Here is a 19,910-nt window from a genome sequence, read left to right on the forward strand (position 1 = left end):
GAGTACCTAAGAGACGCAAAAAGGTTAAATCGATGCCAAGCTCGCTGGCTGCTGTTCTTCACACGGTTCCACTTCAGCATGTCCTGGTCCCAAGAATGTGAAGGCAGATGCCTTATCCCGGCTACACACCTCAGAGGACACAAATGAGGAACCGAAGCCTATTCTCCCTGAGCACGTTAACGTGAGTCCCATTCAGTGGTCGGAAACTTCCGTGCCTTCCTCCAATGCCTCTGCCAATGCTCCGCTGGGCTGTCCACTGGGCTTGCAATATGTCTGCAGAACTCAGCGAACTCCACTCATCCATTCATCCCACACATCTCTGGGCACTGGCCACCCAGGGGCCAATGAAACCCTCTCACTGGTAAGGGAGCGCTTCTGGTGGCCAAACATGGCTAGAGATGTGAGAAGGTACGTACAGGAATGTCAGGAATGCACCATCTCCAAAAGCCCTCGTCCCCAGTTCATTTCAAAAGTGTGAAAAGCCTTCTTCTCCCTCCTAAGTGTGACTGTAAGCCTCTCATCTGGATACCATCCGCAGTCGAATGGGCAGATAGAGAGAGGAAGATCCAAGAGATCAGTCGATTCCTAAGTACCTTCTACCATGGCCACCAAAACTCTTGGAACCAGTTCCTGGGTTAGGCCGAGTACGCCCAGAACTCCCTCCGCCAACCTACCACTGGACTCACTCCCTTCCAATGTGTACTCGGTTACCAACCCCCTCTCTTCCCGTGATCAGGAGAACCATTGGAGGTACCAGAGGTCGACTACTGGTTCATAGAGAGCGAGAGGGCAGCTCACCATCAGCTACAACAAGCACTATGCAGACGCAGAATGATGGCCGACCTGAGACGCTCCACTGCTCCAGTCTATCAACCTGGTCACAAGGTCTGGCTGTTGACCCAGGACATCAGAATGCATCTGCCCTGCAAGAAGCTCAGTCCCAGATTCATTGTTCCCTTCACCATCAACAAGCAGATCAGCCCGGTCACTTATCAGCTCCAATTACCACCACAGTACAGAATTCACCTGACTTTCCATGTTTCACTCCTCAAACCTCACCACCCTTCTGTTCCTGTTTCCACAGAGCCTGGCGCAGCAGCCGAAACCCCCCTTCCTCTCATCCTGGAGGACGGAGGACGTATCAGGTGAACAAAATCTTGGACTCCCGGCGCCGTGGTGGTCTACTGGAATACCTGGTGGACTGGGAGGGCTACGGTCACGAGGAGCACTCATGGGTACCTAGACACGACATCCTTGACCCCTCTCTGCTTGACACCTTCCACGCTACTCACCCGCATCGACCTGCTTGCCGTGGAAGAGAACGACCACCACGGCGAACGGGGTCCTCGGCCCTCGGAAGCTGGCCGTGGAGGTGGGGGGTACTGTCACAGACACGCCAGGCTCCACCGTCAGCCAGTCACAGCACACCCCCTCACCAGAGTACTAATTACACACACCTGCTCCCCATTAGCACCTCATCACAAATGGGATAAAAGCACACCACTCACCTCAGTCAGTTGTCTGGTCTTGTTAATGCCAAAGACTCTACATGTGGATCTCCATGACTTCTAAAGACTTCCCTATTCTACTCCAGCGTGTTTTCCCAGTCTCCGTGCATCATCGCCTGTGTGGGAGTTACCTACCTTCCTCGTGTGTTCACTCGGTCACCGACCATCTACCCATCCACTATCTGCAGACTAGTAAGACAAAGGACAGTATCTGTGGCCATTATTCATTCCATTAAGAATCCATAACCTAACCTCTTACCTGCATTACTGAGTTTACCGTGCTGTAATCTAATAAACCACCATTTACTTACATATCGGTGTCTCCTGCCTTTCTGTCCAGAACAATCAGAGGGAAGACCAGAAAATATTTCTTCCATAAAATATGAACCAGTTTCACCAAAATCAGTAAATAAGGTTATAAAAATGGTGTGCTTATGTACAGTAATATATGAGGCCCGGTCCCCAGAAACACTCCGCTCCGGCAGCATGCATTGTTTTTCCAACCTAATTCTTGTCTCATTTGTGGTCTGATAAATAGTAAATTCATCCAATTCAGTGCCCCATATCGCTATTTTACAAGCAACTGTAGTTGTCATATTTCGTGAGATCCACGTGAGCGTGGAGTAAGTTGGAAACATGATAGACGAGTGTTGAGAATAGCAAGCAATACCCCAAAACACCCCACAAGAGAACAAGCCAGATAACCACAGGTTCCCGTTTATTTTATGCACATTTGTGTTGTGATACTTAGCCCTCTTGACCCCAGTTTTTTTCCCTTAAATTGTGTTGTGTCATGTCTGTGTAACAGATATGGGCAGGGCATAAAAAGGGACGACAAGAGATTGTTTTCCAGTATTTATTTGTTCCTGCAGAAGACAATATAACCCATTAATGGCCTTCTGATGTTTTTCTGCACCATGAAAAACAATATACAAAAGGGAAGACAGTGACCTGGTGGGGAAAGTAAAAAGGTGCGTGGGGTTTGGTGTCTAAACAGAGACAACAAAAATTATAACATTTAACAAAGGAAAGCCCATACCTGCAGAAGACAATACAACTCATTAATTGTCTTCTGGTGTTTTTCTGCACCTTTGCTCCTAAACATGCAAAATTACAGAATTTACACTAGGAAATGGATGATAAGATCTCTGCAGCGCTACATTGGTCACATGACAAAGGGCGGCCTGCCATAATACAAATTGCACCTAGAAAGTTAGATGAAAACATCTACAAAACAGCTGGGTAACATAATAGTATTAACAGTTAACAATATGGATTAAGGTTACAACATAAACGGTTTAATTTCCAAAGAAAACAATAAAATAGCAAAGCAGCATTTCTCCACACAACTTACTCTCAGCAATGCAAAACAGTACCTAGAGGGGCAGACGGGGGACTACGGAAACTTACAGGTACAGGAGAGGTGATGCGCAGCAAGGTAATTTCCACAGGAAACATTAATAAAAATAACGGTAAATAAAAATAACTCATTAAGATAAAATTCAATTTAAATCTCAACAGAATCATTAAATGATAAATAAAACTCACAAATACAAATTAAGAATTAATGAAGTGCATTTTTAACTCATTGAAATTACATTGTATCCAGGAATGAATGTATGGAAAAGTGGTTTCAGAATGTAAGTAAATGGCCTAATTTATAAAAATGCCTGTGTTTCGCACTAAATACTTATTTTATTCATGTGCCATGCAGTGACTTCAGTGAACATGGCTTTAATTCAATTACCATAATCAGATGAAAGACTTTGCATGTCTTGATTCTCTAAAAAGTCCTTGGCTTGGTCAGGTTAATGTTGCCGCATGGTTTTTCTAATCCCTCTATAATATGAGATATCTTTGTGTGTGTGTGTGTGTGTGTGTGTTGTGGTGTTTCCCTCTTCAGGTAACCCGTCTCAGCCCACCTCACTGCACTACATGAGTCCCTACCAGATGAATGCGTACGCCATGGCTCTGAAGGCTGTGGGGGAGATTATCCAAGACTATGACAGTGACAAACTCTTCCCAGCATACGGTTTCGGAGCTAAACTTCCCCCGGACGGCAAGATCTCCCACGCCTTCCCACTGGTAAGAGACACTGATCTAAAAACACTGAGAGACAGAGAGAGAAAAGGTAGTTTTGTTGTCTCTGTTTAGATACAAGTGCAAGACATACATTTATTAGTTTTCCCTTGTTAGTTTTTCTTATTTATTGTTACTGATACTATACACCTCAATTACTCTCGACAGTACATGCACCTCCGCTTATTACTATTATTTATTACATAATTAGTTACATTGTATTTATACTGTACTTTCATCATCAACCAGTAAACCCACTTGGTACTCGACACTTAGTTTATCTTATACTTATACCGACATGATACTTAATTTATTTCTGACCTGTTTTATAGTGTTTATAGTGTATCATATCGTTTTCTAGTACGTTCTCCTGTGTGCACTGACGTAAAGGCGAGCTACTGTAACAAAGAGTTTCCCTACAGGGATCAATAAAGTATTTCTGATCTGATCTGATCTGATACATGTGATATTCAGTGAATAGGTACTACTGTTTTTGGACTGAATACTAGCAGAAACTTCAGTTGATTATCTCTTTTCACATGTTAAGCACATTTTTGCAATAGCAGAGAAACAAGTTTGCCACTTGACTTGGCTTTTTTTTAAAGGTTTTATTTATGGCTGACTTGTTTCAGCTCTGACTAAATCACTGCCAGGATGTGAAATGTGTCCATCTGTCAGATGAAAGGTCTCGTTGGCCGCTGATGTAGAGTCCACATCCATTTTGGACTTTCTTCAAGGCTCACTTTGGCCAAATAAAAATGCAGTCAAACTGTCAAGAAAAAAAAAACTGTGTCCAACATTAGTGTGAGAGACCCTTTAATGTTGGACATTGCCTTTGGGGAAACCCTTTGTTAACCAATACAACTGTGAGGAAACTTGCTGGACTTGAGTGCTTTCCACTTAAGCTGCTCTAATCAATTTTTTTGTATGAACAATGGATCAAATGATAATAATGACTCTACTGTGCAGTTCCCCTTATCTCTCCGGAGCATTTTATTCTATTTTGGATTATTGTTTTGATTTTCCAAACTCCCATAAACCCCTATTTTTATTGCCACAAAAGGCAGTGTGTTTTTTTGGTGTTTTTATTTTTACCAAAAAGCTCTGATAAACAAACATTAGACAGACATAGTTAGTAACTAGTTTGTTGACATAGTGGAGCATATTTTTCTTAAGAGTTGGTGGAGAACAAAAGAGATCTTATAGGAGAGTGCAAATTGGATTTTCAATTTATCATGTGAATAAAGAGAATTGTGATTTATAGGGGCATGCAGCTCATTTATGCCCCAGGTCCCCTGACAGTGCTGGACACTGCAGTTCAAATACTGTAAACTGGTTTCAATCACTTAAACAAAATCCCATTTCAACAATGTTTTCATTAAAGGTTATATTGATAACATTTTTATGTAGATGAACATTTAAAAAACAAACATCCACGGAGTTTTAAAAAGGTGCAGAATAAAAGTAGCACTTTTCCTAAAAAATAAAAAAATTATGATTATGAATTAATCATTTTAAAAATTTTGACGGGTTTTGTTCATCTCTGTGTGAGATGTCTGACGTTTGGTTCCTGCTTCTAACAAGGCTTGCGAGCCAATAGTGTAACGACGTTGGTATCACATGGTATAGTTGCCAGTTAGTGTGGAAAAAACAGACTTAGCTCAATCGTTCGAACAACAATAACCCATAAAATTACAGTTCTGCATATTTAAACAAAATAAACAACTGCCGACAGTCATAGTCCTTAAAACCTTAACAAATTTGTTGTCACCGGTTAGATTGTCACAATTAGAAAAATAACAGCTTCAATACCTGAGGAGCTATGTTAGCATTAGTGACGGTTGCATCCAGTTACCTAACGCGTATGAAAAGACGGTCACTCTTCTTTAAGAAAGGAGTGGTTGTGGGATCCCAAATTACCAATGTGTCATGTCGAAGGTAAATTAAAGTTCCGAACTGCTGCAAATCTGCTCATTATAATGTTTAGACCCAAAACGTGACTGTTATTGAGGGGTTTCATCTCATATAGCAGTCTAACATTAGCCAGATGCGTTGAGCTCAACAGTTACAGCACTCACGTTAATATAAAAATCTGAAACACTGACATGATCATACAGTCGTCCTTTCTCCTTGTAGCCATTGTTGCTGTTTTTTATAACCCGCTATGAGATTTGTTTTCAGCAAGAAATGATTGGATTAAAATGTAAATATTTACCTAACATCGTATAGTGTAAGGATGATTTAAATGTCATTTTACGGTATAGATAGAGTTACATGAAACACCACCGCACAAAGTAACATACTGTACATCTACTGCTAATGTATAGCTATATGTTGCAAAATGAATTAATCTATCACAAAAGATTCATCACTTGATATGACTGAGTGGGAGTCTCACTCCACTCGACCATGAAATATGCAGGTTGTGCAACAAACTTGGCAACCACTGGAATGGAATGCAAGGGGGTAGGGGGAGTGCGTCATCTAGTGGCTGGATGTAATCAATAGCACCTTTAAATAACTGTTATCATATACAGTATTTGGGGCATTTTTAAGTCTTTAAAGGGCTTTTTAAGCATTTATTTTTTGCTTAATACAAACACGGCCATATTGAGACAAAGTAACCTCAAGAACTTGTAACATGTGGAGTTTCACATTAATGACACTATGGAGCAATGTTTTTATGTGTGGGCCCCTGTTTTGTTTGTTTACGTGCACGCACACAAGGACACAATGCACTGAACAACATGCAGCAATTCAACTCAGGACAACTTGTTAAGTCAATGAAAGGAAAAGTTACATAAACCCACAAGCTGTAGGCATTGTGAAGTAGTCTTGTGAAGTGGAAGACTGAGGCAGAGAAAAGGAACAAAAGGTGGGAGGAAGAAAACACTGTGAATCACATTGCGCGTCGAAAGAAAATAAGGCAGCAACACAGAGAGACATTTTGATGATGCAGTGCTTAGCTTAGCATTGTCAGCAACAACAGCAATTAGCAAAGCAGCAAAATAAAAAAATAAGGTCTTATCCTTGGATTCCAAACGACTGTCTCCCTGGACAGTTACTTTAGAGGAAGTGAGGACAAAAGTGGGTGGGAGAAGAACATGAAAAAGGAGAGTATATATTATATTTAGTGCTGTTCCAAGGCTGCAGGATAAGATTAGTGGGACTTTTTTTTAAGAAGATGGTAATATGTCCAGATTTTTTCATTTGGGTGTTAACCTCAGGTCTATCATTAGTGGATTGGAATTTTTTTTCCTCTGACCTGAAACTGTCGTTTTCAATCAGGTTTGTCAAATCCCATGATCTTCCTAACTCCCTCCAAGTTAGAAGTCAGTGGTGGACAAGAGCATCAGCACCTGGCTTGTCTGGATTCATCACTTATACTGTATAACTTTGCTCCTTTCCATGTGAGTGGCCGCTCGATCAGCTTTCCCAATTAGAGTTCACCTCACCGTGACAAATGCCGGCGTCGCGTCATGCTGAGGCAACTTTAATTAGGAATCTGTTGTTTGGAAACAGCTTGAAGCACGTAGAACAAACTAGAGTTAATGAAATGGAAAGTTTTATTATCTTCAGTAGGACTGATCATGACTATAGTGAGATAACCTGTGCAGAAGCTTAAATATATCTATAAAATGAGAAAGGAAACCTGGCATTGTGCAAAAGTCTCTTTAATTAGACACATCCCTGGTTCAGATAAAGGTCAGAATAATTAATTAACCAGCAGCACTTCTATATATTAACTCCTAATAAACAACATATGAACATATCTAATGAAATAGTTAATAATAATAGTAATAATAATAATAATTAAATAGCCCATTTGCAATAAATTAAGAGTCATTGTACCTTGACTGTTTGTCTTTCATGAGTGTTATTTGACACTGATTAACTTGGAGCTTCTACTGCATAGCTCCTCTGTGTTAGTGCTTAATTAACACTGGCTTCTGAATCTGTTTTTGATGCTTTAAAGAAATCCATATTATTAAACGAAAACTTCGGTCTCAGAGGAAATAATTAAAAAGTAAACTTGGAGAGAGATAGCAGAAAGCCTGCAAAAGTGTGCGTGTAAACCTGCCTTTTGAAAAAGAGAAGACGATTAGCCGTCAACAGCTACTGCATGAGGTCACTGCAAAAGAAACAGGGACATATGGTACTTTGATAATGTCTCATCATTCTTTGATGATTTTCAAATGCTGAATGTGGTCTGGTGATATGCAGAGATAAATAAAATGGCATCATATCATTCATATTCAGCACAGAAATGTTTTTCTACAATCTGAACATGGGTAATACTTTGCAAAGACATTGCAGCCTTTACCATAACAGAGCCACCAGCTGTCTCTATTTCACATTGTACACTAACTCTATTCAGGTTTTGAGTCTGAAGAGCCTACACAGTAGAAAATAACAAAATGTAGTGTATTTAAAAGATGAATAGCAGGAGAGAATTGCAGTCAAATTCGCCTGAATGACGCAAAGCTAAAATTTGCTTAGCTTTCTGTCTGAACACACCTTTAAAGTTAATGAGACTTCTGCAAACTAGTAAGCAACCTGGTCCATTATTTTTATTGAATCCATAAGTATGATTTAGTGTCAGTTCCCTGAAAGACCAGTGCACTTTCTGTGGCCACAAACTTAAGTGTGCTTCTGAATTAACCTGCAGCTTTTCAAAGCAGTGATCAGGGAAGTATTTCAAGGAATGAAAAAGAATCTGAAGACACTGTGTTTGAGGATTTGTTAGAAATAAGAGGGTTAAGAAGTCAATTATTGTTTTTACCCTGAAAAATGCAATCTTTCTCTCCTGCAATTTATCTTCTTTTTCACTGAAGAAAGAAATTTAAGAGCTTCTCACAGATTCACACCATGCTTATCTAAATTATATAGTCTTAGGAACTGAGTAGTTCAGGCAGAACAAAGTAGTGCCAGTGTCAGAGAGTGATTCAGACAAGTGTAACTTCTATCAGCTATCACCTACATGTGTCACAAGTGAAATTCCACATGTAATTCATGTAACTTTAAAGCGCATGTGCTTTTTAGACATACATGAAAAATATATTCTCAGATGATATATGACAGTTTTAAGCCATGCTAGAATCATGGGTTGGCGATATTGCTCCGTCTGTCTGCTCTCTATAGGTGTACACACTCAGTGGCGACTTAATTAGGTATACCTTTATGGCTGCTCATTAATGAAAATATCTAATTGTCCAATCATGTGGCAGCATCTCAGTGCATAAAAGCATGGAGATGTGGTCAAGAGGTTCAGTTGTTGTTCAGACCAGAATCACAATGGGGAAGATATGTTTGTTGGATGGTCGCATCTGAAACCCCCTACCCCCACACAATCCCAACGTTTTAATTGGGGGGGGCTGCGTCCAACAATTTCTGTAACTTTCCAAAATTGACAATCTGACATTCACATCCACTTCAGGAAGTGATTGCCCAGGTGTGTGGAGGTGATTAAAAAAAAAGGGTTTGAACTTCTCTTTCAAGCTCGCTTTTTTCCTTCTTTACACAACTATTTCTGTTGCTTTTTGTATCTGAAAGTGTGCGCTGGTTTCTCCATATTGAAACAATATTGTGTGTCACCCTTCTCTGTAAGTGAAGGCTTGTCACCTTCAATTATAAAGACTTCCCTTTAAGTGTGCCTGTTTGTAACAGCTATAAACACTTTTGCCCTCCGATATGGTCAGACGACATGTCACACAAGCCAGTTCATTTTGAGCATTCCTTTAATCTGCAGCCGATACATCAGCAAGAACTGTGTGAGGCTATCATATCAACATGGACCAGAATCTCCAAGGAATGTTTTCAGCACCTTGTAGAACCCATGCTGCGAAGAATTCAGGCTGTTCTGGGGCAAAGGGGGATACTACCCCAGTACTAGAGAGTTGTTCCCAATAAAGTAAGCTACTGAGTGTGTATCAAAAAGCAAGCACAAAAATTAAACCAGGCCAATGAACCTCCAGCTGAACGGTAAATGGACTGTACATGTATAGCGCTCTTCTACTCTTCCGACCACTCAAAGCGCTTCACACACACACTACACATCACATTCACACACTGATGGCAGATGCTAACTGCTCATCAGTCCAAAGAAACTAACAAATCATTCACACACACTCACACACTGAAGGCACAGCCCTTCGGTGTAATTTGGGGTTCAGTGTCTTGCCCAAGGACACTTCGACATGTGGGATCAAACCGAAGGTCACTGACCTTCCGATTGGTGAATGACCCATTCTACCTAAGCCACAGCCGCAGACAGTTTGTTGAACTTCTGCCATGAAAATGCCATCCTCAAAGGATTCAACTGGCCTGTGCAAGTAATGCTTAGTGCACCATAATTAGCTAATCATTTTATTTGTACACACTGGCCAGTCAACAGTGTTGAATACTGTTAGTTTGCTTCGGAGGGATGTGTTGAGTGAGTAGGTAGGTGCAGGTACAGTGGTTCCAACTCAACCAAACACCAGTTATTGAGAGGGTGCCCACCTGACCACCTGACCGTGTAGACTGACAGCAGTACAGGTTTAAGAGACATGATTGATGTGTGGAAAGTTTCTGATACCAGAGGATTTGTTGATAAGTGGCTATATTTTAAGATTAGTGGAACTAGATAAATATTGGTGGTGGCTAGACTACTGAGCGGGCCATGGCATTCAAATGAAACTGCCTGTCAAGCCAGTGGGGCCAGCCAATGCAGTTTAGCTTGAGCAGATACAATGTAGATATAAGGCCAGGTCATGCTGCTGAGTATCTGCTCTTTGCTCGGGTAGGATTCAAGGATAGTTTAAAGGTACGTGAGTCAAGGTTAGAGAATGGTGTCAGCTGTCAGAGGTGAATACTCACTCAACTTTTGCCACATACACCATGGGTATTGATAATTAGATTTGGTTAGAGTCCTAGGTTTAAATAACAATAAGAGTGATGGCCAATATTTCTGAAGATAAGACATAACAAAACATTTATTGGTTTTCTTCCAATAGATTCAATGTTTTTTTCACAAACTGAATTTTCTCTCTTGCAGAACTCAAATACAGAAAACCCAAACTGTGTGGGCATCGATGGTGTACTAGAGGCTTACTTCCAGAGCCTGCGAACTGTTCAGCTGTATGGCCCAACCAACTTTGCTCCTGTTATCAACCAGGTGGCTCGGTGAGAGATACACACATAAACACACGCTCACACTTACAGAAAGAGACAAATGTGTACTATATGTGTCACATAATCATGCCCACAATACATACACGCACACATGCAGCAGTGTGAAAAAGCGTTTGCCCCCTTCCTGATTTCTTTTTTTTTTTTGCATGTTTGTCACACTTAAATGTTTCAGATCATCAAACAAATTTAAATATTAGTCAAAGATAACAAAAGTAAACACAAAATGCAGTTTTTAAATGAAGGTTGTTATTATTAAGGGAAAACAAAATCCAAACCTACATGGCCCTGTGTGAAATAGTGATTGCCCCCTAAACCTAATAACTGGTTGGGCCACCCTTAGCAGCAACAACTGCAATCAAGCATTTGCGATAACTTGCAATGAGTCTTTTACAGCGCTGTGGAGGAATTTCGGCCCACTTATCTTTCCAGAATTGTTGTAATTCAGCCACATTGGAGGGTTTTCGAGCATTAACTGCGTTTTTAAGATCATGCCACAGCATCTCAATAGGATTGAGGTCAGGACTTTGACTAGGCCACTCCAAAGTCTTCATTTTGTTCTTCTTCAGCCATTCAGAGGTGGACTTGCTGGTGTGTTTTGGATCATTGTCCTGCTTCAGAACCCAAGTTCGCTTCAGCTTGAGGTCACGAACAGATGGCCGGACATTCTCCTTCAGGAGTTTTTGGTAGACAGCAGAATTCCTGGTTCCATTTATCACAGCAAGTCTTCCAGGTCCTGAAGCAGCAAAACAGCCACAGACCATCACACTACCACTACCATATTTTACTCTTGGTATGATGTTCTTTTTCTGAAATGCGGTGCTTCTTTTACGGCAGATGTAATGGGACACACACCTTCCAAAAAGTTCAACTTTTGTCTCGTCAGTCCACAGAGTATTTTCCCAAAAGTCTATGTGCCTCTTCACATAGAGACGACTCGCTCAAGACAAACGCTTTTGATCTCTATGTACTTCAGTTAGAATGGGACTCATAAACAGGGGCAGACTGGGAATAACAATCACCCTGAGACATTTGACTCAGACCAGCCCACCAAACTCCTGTACAATGTTATATAATGATCCCACTCTTCCGTGGCTCGGCTCCATCATCACTGGCGCCCTGGAGCATAAAGCCGTTTCAGCTAAGCCTGAAGATCCGTGGCTCCTCATGGGTGCAAAGTCCAAAGCAATGGACACTTCAACTCCATGCCGAGCCCCAGTGGATGCACAGTCACTCGTTGGCAGGGGTGGTGAGAAGGCTCCGGTGAGTTCGACTCCACACCAACCGGAACACTGGACTGTAGCCTGTAAGGACAGACATGGTGCAAAGCGCCCACCTCCTCCACCTTCACATTGGGACCTCCTGCTGGCCAACAGGTTTGACAACCTGGATACGCAAGACTTTCCTCCGCTGGAGGGACGCTCCCTTTTTCCAGCGGTCAAGTCTTCCTCCTCCTCTCGCCGCAAGTTACTGAAAGAGGCCGTGATCAGGAGAAGCTCTGGAGGTCTCATTCGTCCTGAGACAGCAGAGAACTCCTCTGCTAAGAAGGACGCCGGACCCCTCGCCGCAGCAGTCCCCAGCCACGTCTATCCCAGGGATGGCTGATGGAACTCAGCGGTTTCCACGATCACCGACTCTGCCTCCTCTCATCCCCCCAACTACACTGATAGTTGTAGATTCCATAGTGAGGAATATCTGCTTCGTTAATGCGGTCACACGCTGCTTTCCCGGAGCTACGACCCTTGACATCCTCGAAAAACTCCCCGGACTTCTGGCTGCACTCCTGACGACTATCACGAAAATCATAGTCCATGTCAGCACCAATGACACCACCCGTCAGCAATCTGAGCTGACGAAAGCAGACTTCATCCGCCTCTTTGACCTGCTCAACAGCACAGGAAAGCATGCTTTAATTTCAGGTCCAATTCCTACACTGGGTCGTGGAATTGGCTGTTTTAGCAGGATCCTCAGCCTTCATACCTGGCTCCAGTCTACCTGCAGCACCCATGACGTTGGTTTTATTCACAACTTTAACTTATTCTGGGATCGTTCTTCCTTGTTTGCACAAGATGGTCTTCACCCAAACAAGTCAGGTAGTCACATGCTGGCGGCTAACCTGCAGCACCTGTCTCCCCTTGCTCTTCTTCTTCCTCTTCTCTGCCCACCAAAAGCAGCCACGCACCCTCTGCTGTCACTAACTCCCCCTTGTGGACTGATCATAGTGCTGCTATCTGGAGCCCGGATCCCTCTAGTGCTACTTTTAACATTCCAGTGGTAATTTCGGATAGGTCCTTAATGCGAAACAGAAACAGCCGACACAGCAATAATAATAACTAAATAAAGATCCGGGCCAGAACCCTACCTCCGGTCTCAACTTCAGCTCTAACCCATCATTTTAAATGATTTTATCTCTTCTACTGATTTAGATTTTATGTTTTTAACTGAATCCTGGTTACGTCCTGGTGATCACAGTCAGCTGGCTGAATTGTGCCCTCCAGATTATGACTGCTTTAGCCGCCCTATGGATTGTGGTCGTGGTGGGGGCCTTGTTACTGTCTATAGGAAGCATTTAAAGTGTAACCTCAAAGCTTGCAATGATTTTTCCTCCTTTGAAGTGCTCATGTTTAAACTTGGTGGCCCCCTCCCGGTCATATTTAATATTATTTATCACCCCCCTAAACCAGCTGGTTCCTTCTTGTTGGAACTCCCTGAGTTTTTATCCAGTCTTGTGTTAAATTATGATAGAATTGTTCTTTGTGGTGATTTTAATATTCATGTTGATGACTCCTCTAATGCCCTTGCTGCTGATCACTAACTCTTTTAATTTTCTAAAACATGTGTCTGGCCAAACTCATTCCCGTGGCCACACCTAGACCTAGTCTTTAGTCTGGGCCTGAAAACCCCATCTGTGGAAATCGGGGACATGTTTGTATCCGATCACCTATGCATTGTTTTTAACTGTGAATTAGAGGCTGCTAGTACTGTCTTATCCTGCTCTAAGTACACACGCGTCCTTAATGAGCATAGTCCCTCAAAATTCTGTACACTGTTCAATTCTTGGTGTTTCCCGATTCCTCCAACACCAACGATTTGGTTGATTCTTTTAACTATCTGTGTTCTTCAACCTTAGATCTCATAGCTCCTCTAAAAAATAGAACAAACTCAAAGACTAGAAAACAGCCATGGTTAAATGGTATTCGAAGCTGTAAAAAGAAATGCAGAAGAGCAGAACGCAGATGGAAGAAATCAGGTCTCCAGGTCCACTTTGTGGCCATGAAAGAGTTATTACGCCTTTATAATAGGATGGTGAAGGATGCAAGAACATGCCATTTCTCTGCACTTATTTCTGCCCATCAGCACAACCCCAGATTCCTATTTAAGACTGTGGATCAGTTAGTTAACCCTGCCTCTCCTTGTGCCCCTGCTGATTGTGATGCTGATTGTGAAAAGTTTCTTTTGCACTTTGCTGGAAAGGTGGAGTTAATAAGATCTGATATCACCCCCAACCCTGCCTTTTTCGATGTGCATAGGGATTCGTTGAGCAATTTTTCTGCTGTTACCCTGCCTGAACTCGCAGACATCATGTCTCTTATGAGAGGATCCTCCAGTGAGTCAGTGTCTTCGTTTAAGTCTCTTCTCAAAAGACATTTTTATCTGAAAGCATATCCTGATTTTACCTGACCGCACCGCATGAGGTCCGTGACAAAGATCAACATCCTCTAGTGGCCAGACGGAAAGTCAGCGGTGAAGGCTGTGACCCCTTGGAGGCCTGAGGCGAAGGCGGGGACCCTCTGGAGGTCTGCAGCAAAGGCAGGGACCCTCTGGAAACTGGCGACGAAGGCGGGAACCCTCTGGAGGTCAGCACACCAGATCATGAGCCGGCGACGGGGCACCAGGACAGGGAGCCGGTGATGGGGCAGCAGGATAGGGAGTTGGCGACGGGATGATTGGTAGAGGAGCGGGCTGGACCAGTGGTGTCCGGGAGTCCGGAACCTGCCACTCCGGCTGAGAAGGAGGGTACGGCTGCAGCTGTGACCCAGCCAATAGTTCAGCGACTTGCTGCAATCCAGCCGGGAAAGGAGGCATCTGCGATCCAGCAGGGAGTCCAGGGAGCTGCTGAGATCCAGCCGGGAAAGGAGGCGACTGCGATCCAGCAGGGAATCCAGGGAGCTGCTGAGATCCAGCTGGGAAAGGAGGCGACTGCGATCCAGCAGAAAGTCCAGGAGCAAGGAGCTGCTGCGGTCCGGCAGAGTGTCTGGGAGCGAGGAGCTGCTGCGGTCCGGCAGGGAGTGATGGCTGCTGCGATCCAGCAGGGAGTGAGGGTTGCTGCAATCCAGCAGGGGGTGATGGCTGCTGCAATCCAGTAGGGAGTGATGCCGCTGGAACTGGGACGGCTGTGGAGCTGGAACTGAAGGCTGAAGATTGGCTGGTAGAGGTGCAGGCGGAGGACTGGCAGGTCGGGGTGTAGACCGATGTCTGGCTGACGAATTAACGACTGGAGTGCCGAACTCTTTCCTGAGGTGTGTTAAGAAACTGTGAAAAGATTGGGTGACTGTTTCCTGTCATGACCATATGAATACTGCCCAGCGGAGTGCTGGTCCATGGAGTAAGGAGATTAGGAAGGTTACCTTGGATCGCTCATTGGGATACAGGTGTGGATGCATCTCTATGACCAAGAACACCGTAACAAAAATCCATCGGAGTCCTCTGCCGAGCCAGAGAAGGGCGCTAGTTGGGCAATAAGGCTAGAATACATTGGTGGTGAAGGAGTAACTGAGGAAGTGCCAGAAGTGATGGTTGGAATGGCTGATGGTGGATGGGTGGAGAGATATCGTCGGAGATTCTCCACCCGGTCCCGGTCAGCGGAGCTTATGGCTGTAATCCTTTCAGTTTGGTCTGACCTTCTGTTACGGACAGACAGGTAGGGGACACCGATATGGAGACAGATAGATAGTTTTTATTGGATTACAGCCAGATAGGACAGGTGTGCAGGTATGGAGATGGGGAAGTCTGTTGGAGGAAAGACTCGGGGGAGATCGCTGGAGAGGGAGCTAAGTGTTATGATGAGTAGCATGGGGAGTCCTTGTTACAAATGAGGTTGGACAACTGGCTGAGGTTTATATGCTGGCCGTGATTATGAGCTGTTGGGGAGCAGGAGTGTGATAGGGTGCAGGTGTGGATGATTAGTAGACTCTGGAGCCTGGCGCATCCGTGACAGCTAACCAAACCTAGATTATTTTAACCCTGTTTTCCCCCACCTGTCAAATGTGAAACATTGACTGGTATTTTCACTGGACTCCACTTTGCTGCTCTGCTCCTCCTCTCTGGCATCTCTGTCATTTGCAGAGCCACCACTGCTAAATGCAGAACAAGTTAAAGCATTTGGATGCTTCTATTTTTTTTTTAATTTTAACTTATTTTCCCTGAGAGGTTCAGCTGCTCTTTTACATTCTTTAGCTCAGTTATTCATGTAAAGCGTGTCAGCAATAGTCCGGTGCTAGCTGGGTCAGTGTTAAAACTACGTATTGAAATACTTCCACAGAAACGGTAAAGGGACGTGCCGAGATGTGGAACATCATCAGCCAAAAGTTGCCCTGCCTCCTTTGCATTTTCTTTTTATGATTTATTTTGTCTTTGAGCCTTTTGTCTTTGTATCTTACATTTAACAGCTTATGCAGTTGCCGCATTAAGTATTTGAACCTTATGCGTCACATATTGAGTGCACTTTATTATTTTCTGACAATTATTTTCTGAACAACGATGCACCCACAGTGTCAGTGCTTCAAATAACATAAATATGTAGGAATACAGTAAGTTAACAAACTTTGTCTTTCTGCTGAACACTGCAGCATATCATCCTACAAGCTCTTTTTAAAAGCAAATTCAATTTTACCAATATAACTTTCTTGGAGCACAGACGGTGTTTAGTTTTTAATGGATTTTGGCTGGTTATTACCTGCTATTGTATTTTATTTTTAGGCCCCATATACTGTAAAGCAATAATATCCTGTCCCAGTTAAGTGTGATTGTGGTTGCATAATCAAATGGAGTGTAGCAGTGCTGTGTTGTTCAGCTGTGGGCTCAAGAGCTGCAAAACTTTCATCCATTCAGAGAGAGCATGAAACTTTCTTTCCTGGCTCTCTGTCCTCGCACTTTTTTCTGTCATGTGTCCAGATAGATTTTGCTTTGTGATCATCAGATGCACTATCCTTCCCTCACTCCCTTTTTCTTCTTTTTCTTTTCAACATCCTCCATCCATACCTTCACTACTTACTCTGACTTGTTATCCCTCTACACCTCTTCCTCCTCCACATCCTTGTTGTCTTTCTCCTCCTCTCATTTCTTATTGTCTCCCATCTGCTATCCCTGCTTCTTCTACTCTGGTTCTTCCTCTTCTTCCTTTTCGTCTTAGTTAAACTCCTCATCCTTCTCTTCTCTTCTTGGTCCAGCACTTCCTGTTACTGCTCCTCATACTGCTCCTCCTCTTTATCCACTTCTTCTTTGTTGTTGTCATCCATGTGGGAGGTTTAGAGTAGTAATGAAGACAAGGACAGAGCAGAAGGAGGGTGATGCATGGTATAATCCATATATTCATAAATATACACGGCCACATGAAACTACTCTTGCCGTTTGCAGTAACTTGGCAAACAGCCAATGAAAAAAATGCAGCTTCTCTCCAACAGTTAATGTGTGTTTGCACGTATTGTATTGCCTTTGCTGCTTTTTTTGTCCAACTTTTGTCTATACTGTATGCTCTTGTGTGTTGTCTGAAGCCATGTTGTGTGTCTGTGGGCAGAAAAGCTGAACTGTTTATCTGTGATGGTCTATGAAAATACTGTTCATGTTATTATTGGAAACAAGTGACCAGCCTATGCACACACAAACACAACCCAAAGAGTTACCCTTGTCCGGTAGAACTGAAGGTTCATAGTTGCTGTTGAGCTCTTTGGTGAGGTCTTTGAAGTCTGTGAATCCAAAGCCTATAACTTTTATGGTACAGATCCTGTAGAAGCCCATCTGGGAACATTATACACAGTTGTGTTTTGATTCAGCTTCACACACCTGTGTCTGGCAGCTGCATACTGTGATACATTAGAGGATTAGAGAAGGTTGTAGAAAACAAAACTGCTTTAGCAGAAATGTTCACCTTACCCCCCTTAGCTCCTTAGCTTAGAGGGTGAGGAGCATGGATGAATGGATGGCCAAATATTCACACCAATTTTCAATATATTCTTGCTGTTTATAAGTTGTTACTGAGTTCAAGCCAAGTCTGTAGTTGATTTATTTGTGACTCAAATAAATCAACTACAGACTTGTAGTAAGTGCAGCTCAAGTCGAAAACTTGAGTGACCCTCTCTGGTGCTCTCCAAATGCTTTGTAGTTACAAAATAAGTTTGACAGCAATAGTTGAGTGTGTACCATTAAAAAAAGATCATGTGACTCCAGGGGCGGGTGTGGTGGACAGCAGGACACTTAAGGATTGCTCTGAAGTGTGCACTCAAAGATTTGCAAACTATGCTGGCCTCTACAAATTATATTGTGATCTAATCTACCATATTATACACTCAAGGAAGTGGAATCTGTTTTTTTTTATGTTGATCTATTGTTGATGTTGATCTATGTTGAGGCGACAGAGATATTACATTGTAGAGATCTTTATAGGCCCACTTGGTTAAGTATCCAAAAGTCAAACCATGAATCAGGTTTGGTTGGGTCTAACTTATGTTCAGTCTAATTGAGTAGGGTTTGGCCCCTTTGTATTGATGCAGGTCCCAGGTCTGTGTGTCAATAGGCTGTCGACACGTAAGTGTTTTAGCCACGTTTTTCAGTTGACCGTCTCGCATGCATACCCAAATCAGGTTTTTCCAAGTCGACTCTGACTCGACAGTTTTTACAGACTATACTACTTTTCGGTAGGGACAGTAGCGGCCGGGTACGTTTAATTTGTCATGTGCTTGTGGTTCCTGTTTTTTGTTATCTATGGATACTTTTTGTTTTTATAGATACTCAGTATTATTACTGGTGGGTTTTTTTCAATACACCTCACCTAGAATTATGAGAAACATTTTCTTTATAGCATCTGCCCAGTTAGAGTACAGTTCAGAGCACGTGCCCCACACTAAACTCCTATAACAGCCTACATGAGACTCACGTTTTACCTGTAAGAGTAATGTCTCTGTTCATCATCTATGATATGAAAACATCACATTTCCATACAGTGAGAGAAATAAAAAGTGAGCCTTCCTGGTCATAGTTCAGTTAGAAAATTCAAGTGCACCATGTAACGTCTCTCCAACTCTGTCAGCTGAAGAGTGAAGGGGTCCCTTTTGGATCAGATGTCTTGTTTTTTGAAAATTAATTTATGCTTCGGTTTTTTACTAATCCATTTCAGATCAGGCACAGTTGTTTGGGCATGAGAAGACCTCTGCCACATTTAGACCACAACAACAGTAATTGCAAATCAAGATGTTTTTATGCTGAAAATATCCAGCCACAAAATATTATGATTTCAGTTACACTCCTGTCTTTCCCTGTTTTCTTGTCTTCACTTTTAAGTTTAATTTTCATCATTGTGTGTCATCCGTTTTGCCCTTAAGAATAGTTCCAAAATGCTCAGCTTTGACTCATCTTTTCAATATGTTTTCTTACCATGATCTCTAAATGTTTCTAAGGCATGCTTTCAGTTATATCAGTCCTCCTGGGACCTGCTTTATCTGTAGCATTAGCATTCTTCAGCATCAATTTACAGGTAGCATTAGCATCCTTCAGCATAAATTTACAGGTAGCATTAGCATCCTTCAGCATTAGTTTACAGGTAGCCTAACATTAGTAGGGACCCTCCATCCTCCTCAGTCAAAGCACCTGTTGTGCTGCTTTTTTTGTTATCTGAAGGTCTTGTTATTGTGAAGGGTTAAAAAAGTCTTTCTTTTCAATAAAGCTAGACAAAAAAAGATTTTTCATTTTTTCATGAATTACACATTCATCTAGTGTTGCACTGGTGCTATAATCAAGTTAAATCAAGGGCTGAACATTCCTGTGCCAGAGGCATTTACAACAAAAGTGCGTGGTTTCAGTTGTACTTTACATGTAAAAGCAGATGACATGGATTCATTCCATGTGTTATGGACATGGAAATGTGCACAAAAGAAAAAG

The 19,910-nt window shown here is 42.5% G+C and overlaps 1 protein-coding gene across 1 annotated transcript in view; it reads left to right on the forward strand.

The window, feature by feature from the left end:
• Nucleotides 1-19,910, forward strand: part of cpne9 (copine family member IX) — a 180,118-nt gene that overhangs the window by 140,847 nt on the left and 19,361 nt on the right. The window contains exons 15-16 of the mRNA XM_044166604.1: nt 3,412-3,593; nt 10,624-10,751. Coding sequence (XP_044022539.1) covers nt 3,412-3,593; nt 10,624-10,751 — 310 coding nt within the window. The remainder of the gene's footprint in view (nt 1-3,411; nt 3,594-10,623; nt 10,752-19,910) is intronic.

The sequence above is a fragment of the Siniperca chuatsi genome, linkage group LG2 (genome assembly GCF_020085105.1).
Source record: "Siniperca chuatsi isolate FFG_IHB_CAS linkage group LG2, ASM2008510v1, whole genome shotgun sequence".
Lineage (NCBI taxonomy): Eukaryota > Metazoa > Chordata > Actinopteri > Centrarchiformes > Sinipercidae > Siniperca > Siniperca chuatsi.